The following is a 26,120-nucleotide window of genomic DNA, read 5'->3' as shown; positions in this document are numbered from 1 at the left end:
ACCCTGATGTCTAGACTCTTTTCCTCTCCTAGAAAGAAATTAATTTACCACCATGCTGAAAAAGAACTAGCCAAGTAGGGAAAGCAGAGAGCACACAAAAAAAAAGGGGTTTTCTGCCAGTGGGTGATAGAAGGGTTCTATAAAACATGGGTCCAGCCGTGGATCAGCCAATGGATTGAACACTGTTGTGAACCTCTCAGTCAGATCAATTTTGACCTGCTGTTGCATGTCTATCACCTGAAGCCATTTCATTGATTTTCATGGAAGATTTACCCAGGTTTTGAAGAATGAAAGCCTTTATGTCTTCCATGCTGCTGAAGGAGGGAGCCATCCATGCTTTCTTCTGTATTTGGAGCAAAAAGATCCTTCCCTCCTCATTACAACTATCATTAACAGGAGAAAAACAAACAAGACGCTGTGTACAGAAATGTTCTGTTGCCATATATAGCAATGCTGTTTCTTAGCATCCCTGTTACTGCAAACAGCTCCACCCCCAAAATAGCAGGGGATGATGCACTGAACCAAACAGGCTGGTTGGTAGCAGCTTTGTGTGGTGTCATACCTCAGCTCATGGGCACCAAAAACTGGAACAGACCAAATGCCCAATTCAGAAATAGGAGGTGAGGCCACCAGGCATCTTAGGTAACAACAGCACTTCAGAGCACCTCCTCCATGGTTTTCAGTACCAGGTAGCCAACCTGCAAAGCTGCAGGAGGGCACATCAGCTCTGCTTCCAGATCAGTCAGGAACAGAAAGCATGTCGATCGATGGTTCAGAAATACATACCCTTGTGTTGGTCCCATCGCTGTTAGGATATTCATGCTGGTTGGCTCCACAGGATGGCATTTCTGTGCAGCTCACCAGCTTATCAGCGCAGGTACTCTCAGTAGGTATCCTGTGTTTGCAGTTGGCGTTCACAGCACATGTCTCACTTCTCACACTTTCGGATGTGAGACAATCACTTGGGAAGATCAGAGAAGACACTGTCTCTTTAGCACACTACCACCAAATAACCAGGTGGGTCTAAGGTTTCAGAGGCCAAAGACACTTTGTTTTGATATACTCTGCCCTCTAGGAAGTCTTGACCTAATCCTTAGGAGATGGTTCAATGCTTCTATACTCTGCTATCTTCTAGACTAAAACCTTGAAGGGGGGTTGTTTGGGGTTCCTTCCCTCACTCCCTTTCCTAAAACTAATTACGCTATGAACTAGAATGAATTCCAACTACTCCTGCAACAGACAATACCTCCTTGAAGCTTTAAGGGGAAAAACAAAATAATAATCTTGCCCTCAGTATCATTTTGGAGGACTGCATAACTACATAGCCTCACTGTGTGGCTCATATCACATTTTCCTTCACCATCTTCAAACATCTTACACCCCTTTCATTGTTCCTCTATTGCCAGAACAGAAAGAGTGAACACTCCCATTTGGTCTTCCCCAGACTGGCCATTATGGTATAGTTTACTGATGTCCTTTCTGGGGTCAGCTCCCAGTCTTTACTTACTTTCTTCCCAAGAAAGTTTTTCCATGTCATCATTTCTTCTTCTTCTTCCTTCCTCTGATTACTCCCTAATTCTGAAATATATTTTCCAGCATGGAGTGACCATCACCCACTGGTCCAAATAAGATGTCCAACAGATTACACAATGACATAATAAAATTAGCCATTTCAGATACCACCCACCATAGGATGCTGTGGTTCACACCCCTGAAGTCTGATGTGGTAGAGCAAATCTCTCAGGAAATCCTGGCAAGCCAGACCCAGAGGACCAGACTGCTGCAATTAATAGCAATTTCACTCCCACAGCATCGTCCAGGGGTCATGCTTACTGTCACAGCAAAGCTGCCTGACAGAGTGATGGAGGCAGCCAGCCCGTGACCCAGGCAGCTCCAACATCCTTTTCTGCACGGGCTTCATGCCTGGCACCTTCCCAAGGGGCTTGATTTCTCCATGCCCTCCTTGTGCAGTCGGGCATTAAATATCAAACAGTGGCCTTCCTATCTCTTTCCTGAGGGGCTTAATTCATTGTTTAAGTGATCCTCTAACACAAGATGTAAGGAGCTGTCAGCAGCACAACTAATACAGTCATCACCTAAAAGCCAGCAGCTCTGCTCTATGCAGATATCTGTAGATTATTAAATAATATTAGACACGATGCAATGGTGGTGAGGGAATGAGATTCACACCAAATATAAAAACAAAACATCCCAAAACACCACCATACACCCAAAAATCCTGAGAAGAGGGAAATAAATGATTAACAGTCATGAAAACCACAAGGAGGAGGTAAGGACAAGTTTGCTGCAGCCTCCTGCAGAAGGTACCAAGCAGCAATGGAAAACTGCTCCCTGTGCTGCTCACATGCCATGCTGAGGATGAGAGGCACATACTGGCTGCCCCCCCTTCAGCAAGCTCTGGTACTGGGAAATTTATCCTGGGACATTTGGCTTGTACTTTTTCCTCCTCTGCAGCTAAACTTAGTTGTAAAGTAAGTGCTCTGGGGACACAAATTCTCTTCCAGTCCTGCTTCCTCCAAGCCCAATGAGGTTTTTGCCCTTGGCTCAGAGCAACAGTAAATCTCAACAGGAAGCCCAAAGGCATCCCTTCCCACCCTGCCATCCATCAAAGCCTTCAGGAGGTGTTTCAAGAGCACGGGGCTGGAGGACAAGCACATAGTGAAAGCCAGGCCTCAACACATCGCGCCAAGCATAGAGCAGGGCAAGCCAGCCCCAGGGCTGGGTGCAAGCGTTGGCATTCTGCAAGCTGAAACCCAGGCTCTGGGCACTGCCCACAGCACCTCCCACCACTCCTGCCAAGCTGGACACTTCTGCCAGTGAGCCATGTTCTCAGAAACACTACAGCCCAGTCCATTTGCAACTCCACTTTTAGGATTCAGGAGCAGCACTAAATTAGGCAACATGTCCAGCCCCACAGCACCCAGGGACCCCGACGGTGGCATCCCTCCACAGGAGAGGCACAGCAAGCTTTGTTAAAGCCGGTGCAGAAGCAAACGTTATGGCGCTCCTGCTGCTGACACGGCTGACCTGCTTGGTTCCTACTGACCACACAGGAGCAGCCAGGTGCACAACAGCACTTATTTTTATGAATGGATGCATTTCCAAATAAATTTCTATAAAAAGATATTAACACAGACAAATCTAGTACCCTTACAGAGACTCAGTATACTACCAAGAGAATAAAAAGGTCCTCACCTGCCTTCCAGCTAATCCCATACAAACTCCTGAACTCTAACCTTCTCTTTCCACACACACTTCCCCAGGGCATGAGGACAGCAAAAATGTACTCACTCTTAATTTCAAGGTGGATTAAAGCTTTGGGTTACAAGCAAAAAAACCACCAACACCCCCAAAAAAACCCAGCCAACACCCTGCTAGCTTCCAGTGCCTGGGCACAGATTTCCAACACAAGATAAAAAGAGATCATGCTGTTAACTGCACCCAGTGTTTTAGGGTCAGGTACAGCTCCCACTCAGCCAGGCGCTGCCTGGAACCAGCATCCAGCTAAAAGCTCCCACAAAGCCAACACTGCCTGAGCAAAGAGAAGAGGCTCTGCAGACAGAGCGGACTCAGCGAAAGGGGATGTACAGTATAGGAAATACTCACCTGTGGATACCTGACTAGATAACGAGCAATCTGGACTTGAAAACCCACCCTGGTATCTTGTTCTCTTAATCAGCTTTTATTACAAAGGAAAAGCTAAGCTCAGCTGTCAGGAGGGGACAGAGGTGACAAGGAAGGGGAACATGTGACACAGAGGTGGTTGTTTACTGGGTATCACTTCTGACCTCCTGCTGACAAGATGAGCTGTACAGCAGCATTTAATCCCAATCACATTTGGCAGTGCAGAAGGACTCCCCGCTTCTGGTTTGGGGGCATACTTCTTCCTTATGCAAGGTCCTCACCTCGCCTGCCCTTCCTCATTTAACAGAGCCAAAATACACACATAGCTCTGGGAGGAGCCCAGCAAAGCACAAAGAATTTTGTGAATGAAGACCAATAGGAAAGGATGACAAGCACTGGAGCCACCAACTAAAACTGCTTTTCCCACTGTGCCAATACAGACTTACATCAATTCGTTTACTGTCACAAACAAACTAAATACAACACTGGAATGAGCCAGAGCAAAGCTCCTTGGTGCAGCGGCATCCTGCCTGTAACTGCTACAGTGAATCATGTCTGGGAGATGCAATGTGTATCTTCCCCCTGCAAATACAAAACGTTGACATATGCTAGATCCATACAGCCCAAGTGCCATTTACAGCTTCCACTGGGTGCTAAACACAAGGGGATTTCCATACCCAAAACTTGTCAGCATGACTGTAAGGGAAGTTCTTAGAGGAAGGAAACAAAGAAAAAAAAAAAAGGTTAAAACACAAGACAGGACAAAGAAGAGCATACTTTCTTCTCCCTGATAGCAGGCTGTTCTCCCAGTCTCCTTGAGAAGCTGCCACCCACCTGCACTTGGCCAGGGCTGGCTCATCTTCTGTCCAGGAAGCTCAGATCAATACCCAGGAATAGCACGGATAAATTTTTAAGAGGAGTAACAGCCATCTCACGCCCTTGCTAAACTGCTGCACACATTATTCGCAGTTGCTGCTAAGCCTCTGAAAGAACCACTAGGAACCACACTAATCAATTTTTATTTCTAATTAAACTGATGCCTGCAATATGCTAGAGGAAACGTGGGCAGAAGGGACTACCCTAAACTAAGATCTTTAGGATGCAGGAGGGCAGGGATTTACACCAAGTAATTGGCCTTCTGAGACTGCCAACAAAGATAGCCGACTGGCAGATTGCCTCTTCCCGGACACCATTCCGACCTGGGACCCCAAATCTTCCCCTCATTCATTTCTTCCTGCCCTTCACCACCTTCACAGGCCTTCTGCTTTGTAAGTGAGGTCTCCGAGGACTTGGTGAGGTTAGGGTTTAATGGAGTAACTAGTACCTCTGTATCACTCATCACAGCCTTCACTGAAGAACAACTCAAATTTCACTTTTTTTTTTTTTTACTCTCTAGTTCCATTCCCTCCTGCCTGAAAATCAGGAAAGAGGCTTCCCAGCCAGGGAGACCCACCCTCTCTGGATGCCTTCACCTGCTTCATTAAAATATCTCTAGTCTTAACAGAGGGTTTAGGCCCATTTATTACACCCATCATTTACTACCAACTGTGCCTGGCCAGACAGCCAGACTCTGCAGCGTGGGTGTCTCCACCTCAGGTCACCCCAGCTGCCCCATACAGCCCGAGAGAGAAGCAGCTCCTGCAGACAAGCTTCATGTGGCTACGTCGGGTGTCTGGATCGAGGCAAAACGAGATAAACCACTGATCTCCCTTCTGCAGTGAGGAAGGAGGACAGACAGGCAAAGCTGGGCAAACAAATCCCATCCTACAGCACCTTCATTTGGAGCTTGCCAACAGGGAGAGCCTCCAACCACCTGCTTAAGATGAAGTGTTGGGGAAAAATAAAAAAAGGAACCAGAGACGCAAATGTTGCTGACAGTGAATGAAAACTGCCAGTGCTACAGCTACATGCGTCTCATGAGCTGAAAGGATGCTTGTGTGTGTGTGATGCCTTAAAACCCTGCAGAAAAAAAACAAAAAGTGAAGTGTTATCAGAGGGCTGGCAGAGGACTGGGGTCCAGCAGACTAGCTCAGAGTGGCTGTCCGATGATGCTCAACAGTCAGAGGCAAGGACGACAACAAGGGTACATGAGAGCAAGGCCAAGGCAGTCCTGAGCAATGAAGTAATGCCACAGCCGGGTAGCACACTGTAGAGGGGTGAGCAGTCCTCACGTGTTCCTATGTCCTTGCCTCTGACTTGAGCTGTAACAATATTTCTAAACACTGGCTTAAGAATTTTACAATTCTTATTTGGGCAAGGAGGCAGTAAAGGGTGATCCAGTTTGAAGAACAGAATAACTAAATCACCTTTATGAAGTTACTTTATCAAGCTGTAACAAAGATTTCTAAGAGGTACTCCATCATCTCTTCATCATGAGATAAAGCCAGCAGCTTGTATTTAAACTCTTTTGTACCTTCTTACATTCCTCCCAGCCTTTGTGTCTTCTATTGCCTCATTTCTTCAAGTCCCAGCCTCTAAGCTCTTAAAGCTAGATGGCCTCTTCTTTCTGGTCACAGCATCCACCAGGAGTTTGGGACACTGATACAGATGACATAAGGGCTTAGCAGACAAGAAACCTAGAAGTGAGAAAACTCCCCAGAAAAGGTCCATAACAACCTTGAGAATAATGTGGAGTGAGTCACGCTGGACACTTCAGCATTGCCAATGTTGAGAGAAGACAGCAGGTAAGCTTTCAAGTCCATTGTGGACTCTCAAGTACCTTGCCTAAGTGCACACGCAGAGCAGTGAAACAATCTGGCTGACAAATTGCTTGGGTCACAGCAGCCCTGGACAGACAAAGGCTTGATCCACACAGTGGGGGCTGCTGGGCAAGCAAGATCATCTCTGGTGTTTACCACAGAGACTCTGTGGACAGGGAAGATTGAAACACTCACTGGAAGAGTAGACCAAGGTGGTGCCAGGGCACAAAAGGGACAATTGTCCCAAGATCTATTTGAAACTCCAAGTGAAGACACATTGCACTTCTCAGTCTCCCAAGTCAGTTCAAAATAGCCCCAATTCAAAATTGCCTCAAATTTATTTCCTCTCTCTACACCCAAATCTTACTACCAGACATAAGCAGTTTGCTGCAGAATAACTCACAGTGAGGAAAGACTAGGAAAAAAAAAACCCAACTTGTAGTAGTGCTTAAATCTTGTTTCATTTCATTCCTCCCAAAAAAACAATCCTGAGAACTAAACAAGCTGTTGCCAAGCTGCTTGCAAGGATTTATTTTGAGTTTTGTAGCTTATTTCAGTACCCAGGTGCAAGCTCCTCTGTTTTGCTTGTTTGCAATGCAGTGATTTCTGCTGCTGGAAGCTGTATCCACTGCAGAGGCAGCACCTGGGAGTAGTTTGGAGGCACTTTACTATTCTCTTTCTTCTTGGTTTTTTGGAGGGATTTCTGGTGTTTTGCCTGAGACAGCCTACGCATATAGATAAAGTAAAATGACTCCTTCAAAAGGCTCCCTACTGAGCAGGTATTCAGGATGGAGGCAAGGGGAGTTGGGGGCTCATAGAGCAAATGCACCTACCCGATCTCACATCCCTTCACCAGGTTCAACTTCCAAGTTCCACTTTGCTTAAGAGCAATGCACTTGCAAGAGCTCTCCACTCTCACCAGCAATCTCTCTCCTCCAGAAGCACCTTAGCATTCCTCCTCCAGATGTCATGGGATTTCCATCATAGGTCACCAACAATAGCATTTTGCCTCATGCAGCTTCTGGTGCTGGGCAAGAGGATCAGCACCAGCTCTTCTGCTCAGCTCCTTTCCCTGCAGCCCCTTCCTCTTCTCCCACACTGGTGTCTATCCCTCTCACAAACATTTGCAACACTCAGGCAAACACTGTCATTCCTACAGGAATCCCACTGGGAGTTTTCCAGTGACAGTAACTCCTGCAGCCTGGGGAAATACAGGACATCTCACAGTTCAAGATGAAGCTGCAGTCTGAGAAGCAGCTGCATGCAGAGAGATACGTAGGAGCAAAGACATTTTAGTGTGCACAAGGGGTTTAAACAGAGATAGGTTTATGCTTGCCGTGTCCCTTGGGATAAAGATTGTGATGACAGCCATCACTGTTGCCAGAAAAGAGGATTTCAGGATTGCCATTTGAAAGCCGGCTGTACCCACACAGGTAATGCAGTGCCCACACCAGCATTGCACCACTGGAATAAAGCTAGCAGAACACCTATGCTGCTACAGAAGTGCTTTAATGTGACCAGTATATACTCCACTAACCGTTATCGAGCGGGAGTAAAGCGGCAGCCTCCCAGGTGCCTCAGTAGCCTGGGAAGAAGGGACAGACCTGCTCAGCTCTGCATGTAATTTGCAAGATTGCAGCCCGAGTAGCGCAATTCTTTACATCTAAAATACTTATGTCAGAAAACTAAGCCAAAAGCTCCTTGATCCATACCACAGAGATTTGTATTCCACTGGGTTTACAGAAATGGAAACTTAAGATGTCCACTGGTTTCTAGAAGAGGCAAAACAAATGAGCCCTGAGCAAGCCCTCACCCTGCCCTCCAAAAGCATCGCTTCCCCTGCCCTGCTTTGGCTCCACACATAATCAGAAGCTCTCAAAACTAATTTGAGAGCCTGTAACATTCATGAAGTTGAAACTGGGGAGAAAAGGGGTTTTGCTAACATTGGGAAGAGCCAGTAAAGCAGACTGGCTCTCCTAGCTAGCTAGTTACAGGAGCTTCTTGCAGCTGCTGGCATACCCATAATGGGATTTAGGGGCGAGATGGAGGAGAAGTTGGAGAGGCGTTTGCAGAAACACCTAGGAACCTTTAAACACTGGGAAGAGCAAGCCTTATATATCTGGTCATGCATATCTCAGAATAGCTTTGAAGGGAACTGGTGAAGAGCAATAGATGCTCACTGCCAAAACCCACAATGAACTGATGGCAGACCACCCCAGCCCCCTCCCCTCTGCTGCTCCTGTCCACAGGGATGGCAATGCAAGAGCGCAAGGTGCACTGCACTGCTTGCACAGCTCCATTGTCCTCCATCTAATCACAGTACAGACAATAAATTTGCCACTGATGACAGTAAGATTACCCATACTTCAAGGCACGGCAGGCAAGGAGACAGTCTTTCATTCAAGTGACAGCTGTTTCTGCAGGCCAGATTTTAACACACACACCCACAGGGAGAAAACCCCATCACACCCACCAATTCCTGCTTCCAACCATGCAACACTTTAGATGCTTCAGAAGACCTGTCCTCATGGAGTTCAGTTACTGTTGGGGTTGGCATTTCTTCAATATCTCTGGTTTTGTACCAACCACATGCAGCAATTACACATTCTCCCAGGAAGAAGCAAGTGGCTTTTTCCAAGGAAGGCATTCTTGTAAAAGAAGTATTTCCTCTTAGGAAAAAACAACTAAACAACCAAAAAACAGCCACATGCAAAATAAGCTTTGCTTTCCATTTTGTAATTTTAAAAGTACTGAAAACCAAGTTCCTGACACAGAAATTAATTTTAAAAGCACCACTTCATATCAACATTTAGCAGAGTAGTACACACAAGTTTCACCAGCAAGATTTAGGATTAAGTGTTTTCTTGACAAGACAAATCGGTGGGGCAAAAAGAGAGAATGGGTCATTTATTTCCATAGTGCTATCTGTGATGGTATAATAAAATTGTGTATGACAGTTTGTTTCACATTGAAGAACAGCAATAAGAAAACCAACAGCCAAGCCAAGAGGAAAAATGCTAAGTTGCCCCACAACTGGATTTGAGGCAGCAGACTTATTCTGAAATTAAAAGGTGTTGAGCTTCTGGCTGGAAGGGGGGAAAACATAACCAAAGAAAAGAACAACACACACACACAACCCAAAACAAACTGTTTAACTTCCAGGTTCAGATGACTCTTTAGTTCCTATGGGACTGCAAACATGGGGAAGAGCTCCAGAACATGCAGAAAGGGTGACACAGGAGGCACAGATAGCACCAGTATAAATTTAAAACTTAAAAGGATCAATAGTTTCAAGATAACTTATAGATAAACACAATTTCAAGAAATTTCTTCACTTGATTGGTGCATTGCCAAGCAGCACAGAAGTGCTTTCTTCCTTCACCCCCCTTTTTTCTAAGTGAATACCAGGAAGAAAATTAGCAGCCCTCATTTGTACAAGGGCCAAATGCAGTCCCCATGCATCCTCTGTATCATTTACTCCTTGATTTTCCTATAAAGCCATGGGAATCAGAAAATATTCCTGAAGGTGTCTCAAGAGATCACCAAGCCCATGCTTTCCTCACCAATACTTTTGCGGCAGCTTACCACTTGGTACCATCTTAAAAACAGATTGAGCATGTTCTCCTTTCCTTCAAGGAGTCATTAAAGAAAGGGTGGACTTTTACCAGACAATCTGTTTGACCACAGCAACAACAAACCTCTATGCAGGTAAACCCAAGTACAGTTTTCCAGCCATTGCGTAATAGCCTCATCCAGTCCATCTTTCCAAGCCCATCTTGCCTAATTCTTCAAAAGAGGTTAAATAAATTAACATGAGAACAAGCTCACACTGAGGGAGAATGTTTCTGATAACTTATAATCCCAGTTTTGCTTCTAGTGAATTGGCCAATACTTAATACGCCACCTTATCTGAGCACCTCCACAGCAGAGCTTCATAAAAACATTGAAAGATAACAACCGTAAAATTTTGAAAACATAAATTACAGATGCATAACGGAAGGTTTAAGTCTCCAGTTCACTTGGAAAAGAAGAGGAGCTATAAATTAGAAGAAATACAAGCTCCAGAAAAATACCTCCGTGCTAAATTTCACTTTATAGACCCAAAATAAATTTCCATTTTAGACAGAGGGAGATCTGTTTACTTATTTCCCTGAAAAATAGATGCCACAGAATAGGTCTGTCTAGAGCCTGATATATTATTTCTTCACAGGCCTTGCTGGATGGCAAGAAGATTGTAATTAAAGTTAACTCCAAAGACAAGATACAAAACAGCAACACGCTACAAGTTGCCCCACAGGCTTTTTGCTAACAGCATAGGTAACCACTTAGCAAAACATCTTGGCAAACAAATACAAGGATCCAGATTCCTTGGGATCATTTAGCTAAACCCTGTTAGAAATCCCCTTCTCCATCTTTATCTGAACCTCTAAAGCCAAAGGCTACAAAGCCATAACTCTACAGCCCATGTAGAAATTGGTTTCCTTGAAATGCAAATAGTTTTAAAGCAACTAAATAGTTTAAACCGTCAGCGTGTGGAAAGAAAAAGTCATTATTTTATAGTGATCAGAGGCATCTGAGGTGCTTCAGACAGCACATGGAAAGACACAATCCCTGTAGACCTTACCATCCAATTAACTTAATTAACCATGTTATTTCCCTAGTTCCTGGTAAGTCCTTAAATCAATGAACTATGACTTAATAGCAAAGTACATAACTAGGAGCTTTATTGATCATATCTGCACACAACACTGACCGAACTCCCAAAGTCACAGCTTGGCATAAAACCTATAAAAGATACCTCAGTAGCAGACTTCCACTTTATTATCCCAAAGCCCTGTGCAGGTACCAGAGATGGGAAAAAAGTGATCAAGAAGCAGGGACTGACATTTTAATAGCAAGAGAGCAAATATTGAGCGCATGTTTGTTAATCTACATTACAAGAAGAAAAAAATCATTACAGTGTTATCCAATTTTAAAATAAAAAATTTTAAAATCACCTCTCACAAAGAAAGATCCTAGGGTATTTTACAAATTAATAAAGAGGCCAGACCTCCACATCCTCTCCACACCTCCTGTGGCTACCTAAAGCCCAGAACAAGCAAGCAGCAGCTCAGCCCAGGTAGGGAGGAGCAAAGGGCAGGTACAAGGTTGCGGAGAAGAAAAGCTGCAGGAAATTTGCCTGCAAGATGATTCAGACATCCCCCCTACCAAAGGAGCTCTCTAATGGTGCTTTACACCAGCTCCAGCCCCACTATCCACCACTGCCACGTCTCCTCAGCAAGGGCACAACATCCAAGACCAGCAGGTCAACAGAAAGCCCACAGCCACCCTTAAGCACAGGGTGCGTATCCCCAATTTTGCCTCCCAGGACAAAACAGCACCAGCCCACCAGCCTCTTTCCTTATTGCTGATAACTCTTTGGTGCATCTTCACCGTTTCCAGCAGTGTAACCGCGCAGCCCTGTGACGTGGTATTGTCACGGCCAGTAACTGGCCATAAGCTCTGTACGGAGTCTGCAAGGCCTCAGCGCGGAGGCTCGTCAGGCTTGCTGTGTCTGAGGTTTTCTTGATCTGCCCACAGCTTTGTTTTACTTGATTTCAGCAGCAATTTCAGTAATTGACCAAATAACTATGGCTTGGTTGTACAGGTCTGTACAGTACAACCTTAGTTTTATACGGGCACTTGTAACAAGCAGTTATTCTATGAAGAATGAGGTATTTTAATGATAACAGTGCAGAGAAATAGTGCACTTGAGCAGCAGAGATATAGGATGGCAGGTGATGGGACGCAGACTTGACACTGGAGACCCCACAGCTCTGAATAACTTACTCATGATTCGTTAAAGAAACACACACCTGGAGCTGGACTAAAGCGCTTGTAGGGATAATGAGGAGAACAAATAGCATCCAGCATATGTATGCTGTAACATAACCTGGAGCTGCAGACTGATGAGCAAAGGTGTGAAAGTGTCTTAGCAAACAAAAATGACCCCAAGCAGATCCTGACTAGAGGAGAAAAAAAAAACATCAATATGAACATCATATCCCCCAGTGAGTAACATGCATATGTAACAATTTTAACCACATTATTCTTTTTCTGTAAGAATTACTGCAGGACTAATAACTATTAGACTATTACAATTTCAATTACACTTAAAGATGCTTTTGGCTTTTCATATACAAGGCATGTTGTGCCACATCTTCACCCGTAAAAAAAAGTGAGTACAACAGCAGTCACACACAATATAGAGCAACAGCAGGCACGAGGGCACCCCTTAACCCCCTTTCACCAGCTCTTGTCCAGGATGATCTATTACCAGCTCCTAATGACGCTGAGGAGGTGGTTCATTTTCGAATAGGTCAGTGACTCATCGTTTTAATTCACTTCCCTCCACTACAAATCAATGAGCTCCTGAAACAGTATGATCCTGGACGACTGTTGTTGTAACATCTCACAGGGAAAGTAGACCCTAAAGGCCCCTTCCAAAGCTAGGTCACCACAACTGGCCAGAAAGATGGACTTACTCTTGGTGGGAAGCAAGCACCTCCTGGTAAGCGGACACCTTTCAACAAAGGAGTTTTCGTGGATGTTGAGCAGATCCCCATCTGTTTCCTCTTGCAGTGAAACAGGAATATCATACACTAGAAGAAAGCTGCCCTGTAATAAACTGGACCAGCCATGGCACTATCCAAAAACCCACCTCCATTCTCTTGGTTACTTGGCTGCATAAATGAGTTTTTCTACTGCTGGGCTACCCCACTCGCTGTACTGGGCGCAGCGAATAACAGCATTACATTATACCGTTACACTCAGGGGCTATGATAAGCCTCAAGAGCCAATTCACCCCAGAGTTAAATTCACATAAGGAAAAATGTGCACATGTTCGTACACAGAGGGAATGTCTCAGCTGTTTTGAAACGGTGCAGAGGCAGCCATCGCCACCTGCCCCTGTAATGCAAGGGCTGCTTTGTCAGTCGTTTTCCTTTACACCCTGCTGAAAAGATCTCCCACTTCTACACAGGGGCTTTGACAGCATGCCCATCATGCCAAGACCCAAGCAACCCCCCCGCAGCGTAATTCAACGCCGCTCTCCCTGCACACCACTGAACTGCACCTCCAGCCTATACCAGCTGTGCAAGAGCTGGATTTCTGTAAAAAACTCGCAGCTGCAGAGTGAGATAACCATGAAGCAAGCCCCCTTGCTTCGCAATTCTCCAATTCCCATCCCTCACTCCCACCTCCGCACCCTTTACCGCTGCACTGAAACCAAGCACCAATGTTGCAGCTTGCAATTAAACATCATGCCATGATTTTGCAGGAAAGCAGCAGCACAGAAAAACGGCACCCTGAGGACTCCAAACTCACTAGATAAGCCAGCAGCAAGGCAATGAAGGGTAGTCAGAAATCTGTGTCCCCCACTGGGAAGCCCCTGGAGAGGAGCAGCTGCTTTCAGCAACAGTCAGGGAAGCAGATGGGTGGCAGAGGACAGCACTCCCTGGCCAAAAGCCACACTCCCTCTTAATTATTCAGAGGCAGAAACTGGATGGAATTCGTTGCGGTGTTGCCCGTCACGGAATTACTCCCAGACAGTGGCAGTATGTGACCCTTGGCAAGGGGCACCCCCAAAGTGCAGAGGTAGTGCCAGCTGCCAGAGCAGCAGAGGGTTCCTTACGGAGGAGCCTGACTGCGAGCTAGAGGCACACAGCAGCTGCACAGCCCGTCCCCAGGCAAGGGCACGCTACAGCCAGCAAGCCTCACCTTACAGCAAGCCCTACAGAAACCAAGCATCGCAGCCTGGTTTGCGGAGCTTTTGCTTTCCGATCCCCAGCCCACTTACTAACAAGCCCCTGTGTATGCACGGTGACAGTGAAGGAATTATATTAAAGTAGGACAGGATATGCCAAAAAGCCAATTACAATGGCTATTTCAAAAAAACAACCCAGGAGCCATCCCTTTACACGGCCAAACACCCTTGGCAGGTGGTGGGTGGAAGAAAAAGAATAAATACAATTAAATAAGCAAGACAGACAGCTCAGCTTTGTGTTATATTTGAAATGCAGTCTCCAGAGGCTGAGGAAGCAGCATGACTGACTAGGGCAAATTTTGAAATTCCTCAAAGGCAGGTTGCCTAGATGTGCGGCCAGACCCAGGCTGACAGAAACACTGCTAACAGCACCTACTTTCCTAGAGGATTATCACTGGATGTAATGGATGGAAACGAGATTAGATAGCTGGTAAACTCACAACACAGATCATTACTGTAAAGGGAAATTTTTAGCCACTGAAACAGAACTTTGTCAGCTGTGTGCTGCAATGCACTTGCAACCCTGTGCCAGGAAGACATTTTCTAACACATTTTGGTCATTTTTCCCAGATATTTGCCACAGTTGGCATAATTCTGAGTATGAAGATGTAATGAAAGTGCAGTTATTGAGTGTGGCTTCATGTCTGTCTGTCTCTGCTTAACATGTTTTGATCTGAGCATCAAAAACCTTTTGAAGTGTAGTCATTACCCATGCTCTGCAGACCTGAAGGCTGGGGCATGCAGAGGTTTACAGAACTCCTCAGTCCCATTAATTTCAACAGACAGATAGAATCCCCCACCACTGTGAGAAACTAAAGGATAGCTTGATTTTGCTCAAAGCCCCACACTCAGTTAGGAATAGAGCTAGGCACAGGCCTGTGGCTCAATCCCCAGTACTAATTGACTAATTAATAAGTGCCAGCCACACTGGAATTGCTGTAGTTACCACTGGACTACAACCTCATGTGTTGCAGAACACAGACGCTACCAGGTGCTACTACACAAGGAAGGGATATAAAAGAGGACGCAAAGCCCATGAAACATGGAGTAGCAAAATATGGCCAGTAAATTGAAGCATGCTCCCAGCACCTCTTTAAGTGCATGCCACAGGATTCGCAGCATGCCTGAACTCTGCTTTCATTTGAAAATTGGAGACAGAACACCAGCCTCCAGCCCCATGTGGGGACAGAGCCCAAATGCATTATATGCAGCTACCTTCCAGCCCATCAAGAAGGAACCTCCACAGCTTGTGGCTCGTGTGTTAAAGGCCAATTTAAGCAAGTCATTCAAAAACTGTTTTCAAATGTTTTTTAAAAAAATAAAAAAGGCAGGAACACTAAGTTATTTCTTTCGTACTCATTCACTCTCCATCAACTTGTATTGATCTCTGCAGCGCAGAGTTAAATTAATCCTCATCTCCCATCTCCTCTAGTGCTGCTAACACCTCTGCTACTGGTCATTTGCTCACTTTTCCTGGAACCAAGCATAAGGTCTTAAGATTTGTTCCTTTGCTCCCCACTCCCTCTTATTGGTCTAGAAAGACTTTCTTATTTAAGGAAAAAACTCATGCAGTTTAAAGGGCCTTAGCCATTGACAGAAATAAGGAAGCAAATGAGAGCATTGACAGTATCCACAAAATCACATCATCTCTGGATACTGAGGTACAGAAGAGGCAAGGAGCTGTTGATTATATCCAAATCCCTCATATAAGGTGTGCGGGTCAACTACATACCAGCTCTGAGCAGCCATGCCCCTCACCAAGCACAGAGTAGCTCTCTCTCCTCCTGGGACCTAGAGGGATGCATCCTGCAGGAACAAGACCTTGCGGCATGAGGGCGTGAGGGTTTTTTCTAAGTCACTGAAGACTGCCAGCCAAAGAGACCACATAACTCCCCAGCTTGAAGAGGAAAACCAGAGACAGAAGAAGGGTGAAGAGATGATGTTCCCAAGGTGGAAGAAAACTGAGAGGCAGCACTGCAGCACTACTCCCTTCCTCACACAGATCTACCGGCCCTCCCATCACAAAGGGAGGGGGTTTTTTTATGGACATGACTGCATGTACAACAATGAGAATGACTACCTCCTGTTCCAAGATGAAAGTAAGCAAAAGAATATTTAACGTAGAAACAAAATACTCCTTCCCAATAGTGCCCTCTGTTCAGGATTAACACATAGCCTTGAGACTACGTGATACTAAGCTGCTACAATTATTTACTAAGTCATCCTCCCAGCTCTGCTAAATTCATCCCACTCTGACAGCCCCTGGGAACTTCCCAAATTCCAATAGTCAAAAGCAATAGATCTGGGCAAGGTAGTTCTAGTAAGGGAGCTCCCGCTCCTGGAAACATCATTTCCCAGGACACACACAGAACAGACTGAACCTGCATCAGGAAAGCACGTTGGTACTAAGTAAGAAAAGAACAACTTACAATCACTATTTCTGTAAAACTGTCACACTGCCAGATAGTTTGCCTTATTCTCTTATTTTTCTCCTCATTTCTTTGCATCTCATTTGTTCCTAAACCTTTGAAGCCTCTGCTGCAAGGGGATGCAAACAAAGACAAAGCCTCCTGCCCCAAGTCTACATGCTACTTCTGTGGGGACTGCTCCTGTCAAACTGGGACCAAAGGTAAGACACAGGCCCTTTGTGCCCAGACACTGTAGGACCACCTAAACTTTGCTCCAAAAACAGAGAGGAAAAGATTTTACCTTTTTAAAAAAAAAAAAAAAATGGAAGACAGAAGAAAAAAAATCCACAGGCCAATCTCAGCACCATCCCATAGGACCCAAGTGAGATCTCTCAAACCTGATGTAATCCTTGCCTCTAGTAGCAGATTCCCTCTTGGGTTGTACAAGGCAATACGCATATGTGAGCCAGGACCTTTTTTCCTCTCTGCACAGATGAATGAAGTGTCACCAAGATGACTAATAGAATCACATGTACAGGAAAAAGTGACACCTATAGCCCAAATAAATACTCAGAATAGCCTCCGACTCTGGCAACAAAGCAGCAACCAAGGTTAACACAACTGCTAAAACAAAAGCTCTGTAATACGTTGTTCACAGTAGAAATAAATTTGTTAAGTAAAAAAGCGTGTTACTTCATAGACAACTTGAAAAGCATAGAACTGTATTTACCTTGCAGCCTCAGCAAGGGGTCTTTATTCATCAAGACACAGCAGTTTAGCTGCCAGGGTCACTGACACCCCTACTTAAATACACAGATGGATCTAACCACATCTTAATACATAGCACTTCCTTGATCTCAAACAGTACAGGGGAGCCCCCTTCTCCTTAAATCCAGACTGATATTGATGCAAAATACCTGAAGCTGTCAAAAGAAAGTAGGTTTGATCAAACTAATTTCCCAGTGGAAAGTAGCTCTCTCAATGCTATCAATGGAACCAGCGAGATAGAAAACAGTTCTGGCTCAAAAAACAACAGCCAGTAATTACTAGATGCCAAGTTCATCTAACATTAATGAGGGGTAAAGTCAGTAACAGGGAAATCACCATAATTGTAAAATTTGTTTATCTTATGTGAATTCCTTCATCTTCCAAAGACAAAGCAGGGGTAATGGGGGCGGGGGAAGCCAATTCATTCTCTTGACAAAACAAGAGGGCTGAAAAAAACAATCCTACCCGAATTTTAAATTGACAGTGGAATTACTTTCCTTCTCAATGGAAGGAGTCCATGAGAAGATCAAGTATAAGTGGACAAAATGCAGACCCTTCCAAGACTAGGTGTTTTATCCCAGGCCAATCACTGCAGAAGAGAAGCTGCCATTTATAGAGGCCATCAGAATGGGACTTGTTTACTTATTTTTCCAGATCAAATACTGCCTAGACTCCAACCCCAGTTACACCAGTGTCAATCCACAGTAGCTGTACTTATTTCAGGAACACCAACAGATGTTTACATGGTCTAACTGCATTTGGCCCAAGATGTGCGTGCAGGAGCAGTTCCCATACACGCGGGATCATCTCCAGCATCCACTGGAACAGATGTGCAGCCTCTCTGGGAAGAGAGATCACTGTGGGGAAAAAACACAGCAAGTTTTTTACTTGCTCTAGACATTACACAAGCCTTTCAGGCACAGATCACTGCTCTGAACTTCAGTGTTAGGACTCACTTTTTAAGAAATGGCTCCAATTATGTGATGCAGAGCTCCAAAAATGCCCAATTCACTGTCTTAGGGCTCATCTTCAAAGGGATACTTTCAATAGAACTATAACCTGATAATTATTCTACTATATTTATACCTCTATAAATTCAATTCTGTTTCAAAGTAAGTAGTTTTATTGCACTGTAATAAAGTCAAATAATTAACAAAATAGTCATTTTTATTCTAAAACAGGACACCCATAGGAAGGTCTATAGAGACAACCTGACTTTGGCTCAGCAAGGATCTGGCTGTGGCTATAACTAAGCAGCTGCCCTGCACTTGGCATCTACTTAGAAGAGACAAACAGTAAACAACAACAACAAAAAAAAGGTGGAGCAAATCATCTACCTCAAACTTGCCACACACCCCAGTTTAACCTCAGCAATCTTCATCTCCGTGCAGCCCAGGGCATCAGAAGACCCCCGAGTCAGCAGCTGCAATCACAGGTCAAGACTGGAGCAGTTTCAAAGACCATGCCCATTTCCTGGGAATTGCCCACATGCTTTTCCAATATGCTTGGCATGAGCCCGCAGCAACACCAACAGGACTGGAAAACAACAGGCATGGCCTGAATCCAGATGGATCTAGCAGTTCCTCTCACCATGAAATTCTCCTGGCTACCACAATTCATAGTTTCCATCAAGGTCTTCAGCTTTCTGAAAGGTTCCCTCCACACTTTCCAACCTTGGCACCTCTAAAGGGAGAGCATGCCAAACCACTGCAGGTGATGCATTTGCTCAGCATTGAGCAGCATCACTCAATATTGCTAAGACTCCTTTGCAAGGAGCCCTACAGAATATAACAGCTTAAGCGAGAGAGAGCAGAACTGCACAGTGTCCATCCACTTTCGTACAGCCAAGTTCTGTGAATACAGAATGACACTTGGGTTGTAAAATCTGGCAGACCACTTCAAAAGCAGAGAAACGATGAATCTGTCTTTAACTGAATTCCAACGAGGCTTTAGAGTCATTCTGTAAAACCTTTGTGGCCTCATCCCCAAGTTGCACACGACTTCTCAATCAGAGCTAAATTTGATGATTGTTGAAGTACAGGATCAAAAGCAGCAGCCCAAACTCAGTGCAGTGTGACAGCCAGCGAGGAGGGGAGCAGGCAAGCAGAGCGCTGGGTGCAGCTATTACTCCCTCACTCGATGGGTGCCAAATCCACATCAACATATTAATGAACAAAAAAAGACCCCATCAAAGCCTAGCAGGATTTGCTCTGGCTGTCCCATCAGTTTGATGAATGAACATTATCCCTTAAGCATTACCACCACAGCCTTCAAGCGATCCTAATTCCCCACCACACTTCACTGGAGGGTCAGAACCTCTATTTTTACACTTTGTTTAAAAGCAGTGGCCTGTATAATGAGTATTACCAACAAACAGCAGCCCATAAATTCCCGAACGCTGTGCGTGCAAGTCCTCGTCTCTGACAAAGCTTGGATGCACTGTAAGAGTATCGCATGCAGGAATATATTAATACACAGCACTCAGCAGATAGACATAACAGCTCTTCAGCTGCAGAGCAGTTCAATTGCACACTATTTAAGCAACAGCCACCCAGCTGATTTTCTTCACTGAAAATTAAGTACCAGTAAAATAGATCACATCATTGTAGGTTTGGACAAAAGGACGCTGTAAGGCAACGTATTAAAACTGAACACACTCAACCTGGCACTGAAAGATGGTCCTAAGACAGCGTGATAAATACAAAAACCTGAATTCTGAATAACTGAATTATTTCTGATGTGGCAAGCACAAGAGCAAACAATCTTAAGCAGCGGAATAGTTCAACTGATTTCAAGTTATGCACACCACACAGCTTGCAAGATCAAAATGTTGATGAGTAAGAAAACAGAAGACAATTCACATCATTTTTAACAGTTACTCAATTTTAGTTATTCCACACGTCACATGTGCGTATCACAAATAACATGGAACTCAATGAAAGATCTAATTTTCAGCTAGTCATGCATAACTAGCAAATATCCATCTTATTGGAATGTTTCTTCTTTACTTAGTCACATACATCAAGGAGAATCCCATTTCCAGTCATAATTATAGTTTCACAGGTACGGAGCAAAACATCCCAATATGCTGTTCTGAGGACAGAATAAAAAGCTGATGTTTATAGCCCAGCTGTTATAAAGCCCCTCAAGACAGACTGCTGTGATATTTTTACCTTCCCATTATAAAAATTTAAATAGCTCTGCCAAAACCATGCAAAACCACCCCCCTGCTAAGTTTTCCCCTGGGTCCCGGTCCTGCCAAATTACACCTGCAGCAAGATAAGGCAGGCAGAAAGGGAGATCTTGCAGCGGGTTTTTACGTTGTTGCCCTCATCCTGCACATCAACATGCACCAGGAGGGGCTTCCCTTTCCCCACGCACCGCAGGACACCGCTGCCCATGGCTGCACAGCAGCAAAATACCCGTGTGCTCCTACAACTGTTTCCAAGGTAACCCGATGGAGCACTACACAAGGGAAGGAAGCAAACAGCAGCATCGCAATCCTGCAATATTGTCACTTTTCCGAGCAGGTCTGTGTTGACCCTTCCCTGATGCCCCACAATTCATGCAACGGGTGGATAACTCACTTCATATCTTCTAATCCCATTACAACAGTCTACAGGCTTGGATTTTGTGGTTTCTTGTTTGGGGTTTTGTTTTTTTTCAATAAGGCATCATACTGGAGTTTTAAGGTGAGAGTCAAGTTTTCTGGTTTTACTGAAGGAAAACCATGCGGAGGAAGAAGGGGAATTACATCAACAACCTAAATTTACTCAGACTCTGTATTCCCTCCCAACAGAAGCAGAAAGAGGTCTCCAGTTTAGCAAAGAGTGTCTGCCCACTACTGTGACCCATGTTATACAAGTCATACGCATCTAGATAACACTTATTTTCATCAGTTGGGATTAAACCATCTCCACACTGCTCAGTCTGCAGATAGTTTACCCTTCCTAGGCATCCAGTTTCCACAACCACTCAGATGTGCCAAAATCCCTAGAGAGTTTCCCACCTGCCCACATACATTCATGCTCCCAAAGCAGAAATTAGCCTTTGCTTCTTGTGCTACTGGAAGCAGCAAGAACACAGTGCAGATCCCGCAGACCTCACATAAAGAACAGCAGCACAAGGAGGGGGAGGAAATCAGGATGGCAAAGGGTCTGGCATGAACAGCTAGCTCTCGCTGCTGCCCTGAGAGAGGACTAGCTGTCAGGAAGGTAAATCAGCACAAGATCTGGCTGCACAGCTCTGTACATACAGCAATGGACGGAACTGCCAGGCTGCATGCTCTAACCTCCGATCCCAGGTGTGAGACAACTCCACAGCCACACAGAGAGAAGCAAATCAACCCCCTGACTTAGGAGCAGCAGGGCTGTTATCAGTACAGGCTGGAGGGAACACATTTTCCACCAGCAATCTCCAAACCCATAAACACAAAATATTTTTTTTCTACATGAAACAGAGCAAGGAGTAACGCATCCCATGTACAACCCTCTTGTGGTTGGGAATAACAATACATTACAGCATGAAGAACTTCAACACTCTGGTCAGGGGTCACCCCCATTCCTCAAGGAATAGAAATTTTAAGGCAAAACATGCATAAGGGAACTCATTATGGGTGATGTTTTGAAATGGCAATCATACTTCAGCACAGTTCATGTATACCTTGTATTTCCCTATGTGACTTACCGTGGCTGACCTTTTGAATACCAACTCTGATTAACGAAGCTTCCAACCCAGCACTGAATGGCAGCAAATTGCAAGAGATGCTCATCACATTAATATTCAGTAACCAAAATATACCACTCTTCTAATCACAACAGTGCTTCTGCTGAAAGCCCCGACATTTCCTTCAGGAACTTGAGGACTGCGGTCCTCAGAGGAAGTTAACACTCTGATGGGCTACAGCATGCATGCCTTGGGGAGAAGCTCCCCAGCTTAGATATCTGAAACAAAACCTACCAAATCTGCACAGCCACGGAGATGCCAACAAGGCAGACATAACTTGTTTTGAGTAAGGAAACCCAGAAGTCAGTATTTCTTCATAGACTGTTTGGAGGTTGGCTTACAAAATCAAAATCTGAACAGAACCCTGCTGAGATTTCCTGGCAGCACTACACATGACATGATGTGAAGCCTTCTTGAGCATCCAGCTAAACCCCACACCATAACTGTTAACACTGCAGTGCTACAAAAACCTTACCAAGTACCTCCTCTGCTACCCCTGCAGAGTTAGATGCTGTAATACAACCATCAAACTGGTCACCTCAGGGAAAGGGGGGGCGGGGGGAAGAGTTCCTTACAAACTCAGCACGTTCTTTAGCATACACCTCCTCCTCTACACAATACATCAACTTGAGCCTGCAAGATTTATTCCTCCAGATAAACCATTCCGTGATTAACTAAATGGTAACTTCCAAAGACCAACTACTCTTGAGGCATCTGTGGAAATAAATGCAACGTCAATAGGGAAAATGCCCAACATACTTGAAGGGATGCACACCAGTCACAGACTTACCGCAGTGCTGGGACTGAAATCAGAGGAAGGGACAATGAGAAAAGGCATTACACAGACCCCAGAGACAAGAGCTAGTACGTACATATGAAGTCACAGGGAAAGTAACCTGGCAAACACACTAACCCAGTACAGCTGTACATCAAGAGCTTGCTGCTGTAGATGTTTTATAAGGCCCCTGAAGCCATCCCTGGTCCAGTGGTGCAAGAGCATCCCCATCAGCTGCAGCAGAGCAGCATTACAAAGCACTGCACCATAACAGGGTCAAATTCACACCAACAGGTCTCAGGGTGGCAAACAGGGGATCGATTTACTCTTCTACAGGACAAGATTTTTAACAGCTCTGTCCCAGGTGGATGGAGTCTCTGAGTGGAAGCCATGGTCCCAGAGGGGTCCGGCATCAGAAATTGTGTTCTCCCAAAGCAGTGGGAGCAAGGAAGCAACATTACAAAGACTCAACAGCTCAATGGCTCTGTCCTGACACCTTACAGGGCATCCAACAGCACAGTTTCTCTCCATACTTATTAACCATCAGGACATGAGAATTCCTCGATTTTTGTATTACTTGCATCAAATGATGCAACAGTGCCACTTCAGATACCTAGTACGTCTGCTTAGCAGTGCACGATCTAGAGAGGGAGTCAGGGGAAAGGATGCATGAGAAAACCCAGTCGTTAACTGCTTGCAGCAAAGCAGCTGAAACTGGCATGACACGTTCCTGCTTACCTCTGCCCATCCCAGATCAGCTCCTCCACCTGAGCCTTACTAGGGCTCATTAGAGCTGCACTTCATTTCGGAGACATAAACTTTCCCCACCACTCGCATCCCTGTTCATCTATAAATCCAAGAGCCAGAGTGCAGGATTTGAGCCTCCCTTATGCTGTGCCACCTTGTGGGTGCTTTCTCTCGGCTTTTATGAGCTGCAGGTCCAGCATTTATTTAACATCACACTCTTGAACATGTAAACAAAATAATTCACAGTCACTGGGAGCAACAGCAAGAAGAACAATAGGAATCAAATTACCGCGACACGTCCTCCGTACAATCCGCAAACCCTTTAATCCCCAGTTGGAGCTGGGCACTGAGAAAAATTACCGGCTGAAAATAGCAGCACCAGTAGCTTTAGAAAGTTAGAGCTCAGATGCTGCAAGCCCCTCTAGATATCCAGAAAGGACCGCTCAGCCACCTCGCACTCAGGCTTGTCCCTACCACTTCAAGAAGAGGGGGACGGGGGGACCTGAGCCCAAGGCAGCGCGGGGATGGAAGGACAGATTTGCTGCAGCAAAGTTTACCGGCACGAAGAACATCTCCCCTCCACCCCCTTCATTCACAGGGCCCCACGCCAGCAGAGGATTGCCCCCCTCCCACAAAAAGAAATTAAAAAATAAGGAAAAAGCGAGGCGGAGGGCAAACCCGAGCATCCCCAGCCTCCTCTCCCCCGGCCGCGCTCACCGTCCTCTTGCATCCGCTGCAGGCACAGGGCGAGGCTCTTCCTCCAGCCCGGCATCGCGGCAGGGGCAGCGCTGCCGCCCCCCGGGGCAGCGGCTCGGCTCTAGGGGCCCGGGGGGGCCGGCGGGAGCGGCGCTGCCGAGCGCGGCCGGGCTCCCCGCCGCTTTATCGCCGGGCGGTGCATGCGGCGGCGGCGGGGCCGGGCGGGGGGAGCGGCGCTGCCCGCCCCCGCCTGCGCACGGCCCCGCGGGGCGCAGCGCCGGGCCCCCCCGCCAGCCGCGGGTGGCGAGGGCGAGCCAGCACGGGGGGCGGGGGGCGGCCAGCGAGGAGCCCGCCTGTGTAGATGTTGTACGTTTTCCGCCGGGGGGGTCCGCTCGGGCGGTACGCGCCCCCGCCTGCCGCCGCGCACCGGGCGCGGACCCGCACCAGCCTTCCTGCGGGTCCCCGATCACCGGCTGACGCTGAGCAAACGGCCGCACGGGGAAGGCAGGGCGGGCACGCCGTCCATCGGCCGTACCGCCCGACCTGGCGCCTCTCCCCTGTAATGAGCGGCAGCTAACGAGCGGCAGCTGCCTGGCAGCCCTGACACAGGTGTGCTCACTGATGCATGCATTTATTCTCAGGGTTCTCCGGTAAATAAAGTTGCACAATAGTCGGGCTGATGTATTTCATCTTTTTCACCCCCACTTGTCAGCAGCTGAAGGGGTGGGGGGGTCTTAAAAAGCATCTTTGCCGTTTCTTAATATTCCAGACGCTTCAGTGCTTTTACGTGGACACAAAGGAGATGTTTATTGCATGTGCTAGGGTAATCATGTTTTTAATTTCCTGGGGGCAACATATCTCTGCAATGACTAGCAGCTTTTTTTTGTTCTTCATTAGGCCTTTTATTAGCTGGCTCATAGGTCTCACTCTGCATCTCTACCACCCTTTGTGAGAGTGATAATGTTCTGTGCAATGTCTGCTGTCGTCTAAAATATTATGGACCAAGCTCACCCTGGAATAGCACAAGTTAATTCAATTTCAGAAGGCTAGCATCTGATACCACCCGGTCTGGACTGGACAGCTACAGTACCAAAGGAATACGTTCATCCGTACACATCCATACGTAAGACTTCAACTTACATTTCAGACCAGCTTTTCCAGTCCCTCCCTGAGCAGCTGTTGCAGGACAGCCGAGCAGGCTGCTCAGGGGCAGCAGACTCTCCCTCCATGCTCTGCCTGCAGCTCACATCCGAGAAGCATTTGCCATTTCAGGCACTGGCAGCCAGGTTTACAGGGCAGCCAAGTGTGACATGGCATATGCCAAGCTGGGCAGCAGGAGTCTGGAAACCTCTCCGCTGCCTGGTGGAAGCTGAAGTGACTCAACCCAAAGGCACTTCACAGAGAGGCAGCTTGCAACAACCTCCTGCAGCTCTGTGCGCACTGAGGGAGAAAACCTGTTTCTGCAGAAAGGGGCTGAAAGCAGGAACCTATGAAAGTCCAGCACTTTGGGGGAGTCGAAAGGGATGAGGATCCTAACTGAGGTATTTGAGTTAAAGACCTATGCTTAAATTAGCTAATTTTTTTTTTTTATTATTATTTCACTCTCCCAGGTTCTTGAAGAGCCACATGGAAGCTGGGCTGTAGAGGATCTGTTTCAAAGTTACTAACAGTAAGTAGTGTGTTCTCCCAGTGACTTAAGCTGGGATAACTGCAAACACATGAGAACAGCCCTCTTCTTTTAAGCGTAAGTTTGCAACACTGCAGAGGGTAGACAGCAGCATGCAATGCCTGAGAACTGCCCGGTTCCCTTCACAGCAGAGAGTAGCCGTGCTGTAGGGCTGACTCCCTTGCAC

General features: G+C 46.0%; 1 protein-coding gene across 1 annotated transcript in view; it reads right to left on the bottom strand.

Moving 5' to 3' along the window:
- The window catches only part of GRIP2 (glutamate receptor interacting protein 2), a 285,038-nt gene extending 260,596 nt beyond the window's left edge, over positions 1-24,442 (bottom strand). Inside the window, exon 1 of the mRNA XM_027793920.2 lies at positions 24,289-24,442. Coding sequence (XP_027649721.2) covers positions 24,289-24,343 — 55 coding nt within the window. The 5' untranslated portion in view covers positions 24,344-24,442. The remainder of the gene's footprint in view (positions 1-24,288) is intronic.
- Positions 24,443-26,120: the final 1,678 nt, after the last annotated feature.

This window comes from Falco peregrinus, chromosome 5 (assembly GCF_023634155.1).
Source record: "Falco peregrinus isolate bFalPer1 chromosome 5, bFalPer1.pri, whole genome shotgun sequence".
Taxonomy (NCBI): Eukaryota; Metazoa; Chordata; class Aves; order Falconiformes; family Falconidae; genus Falco; species Falco peregrinus.
Note: the sequence above shows the minus strand (reverse complement) of the source record. Positions and strands in the feature narration are given on the sequence as shown.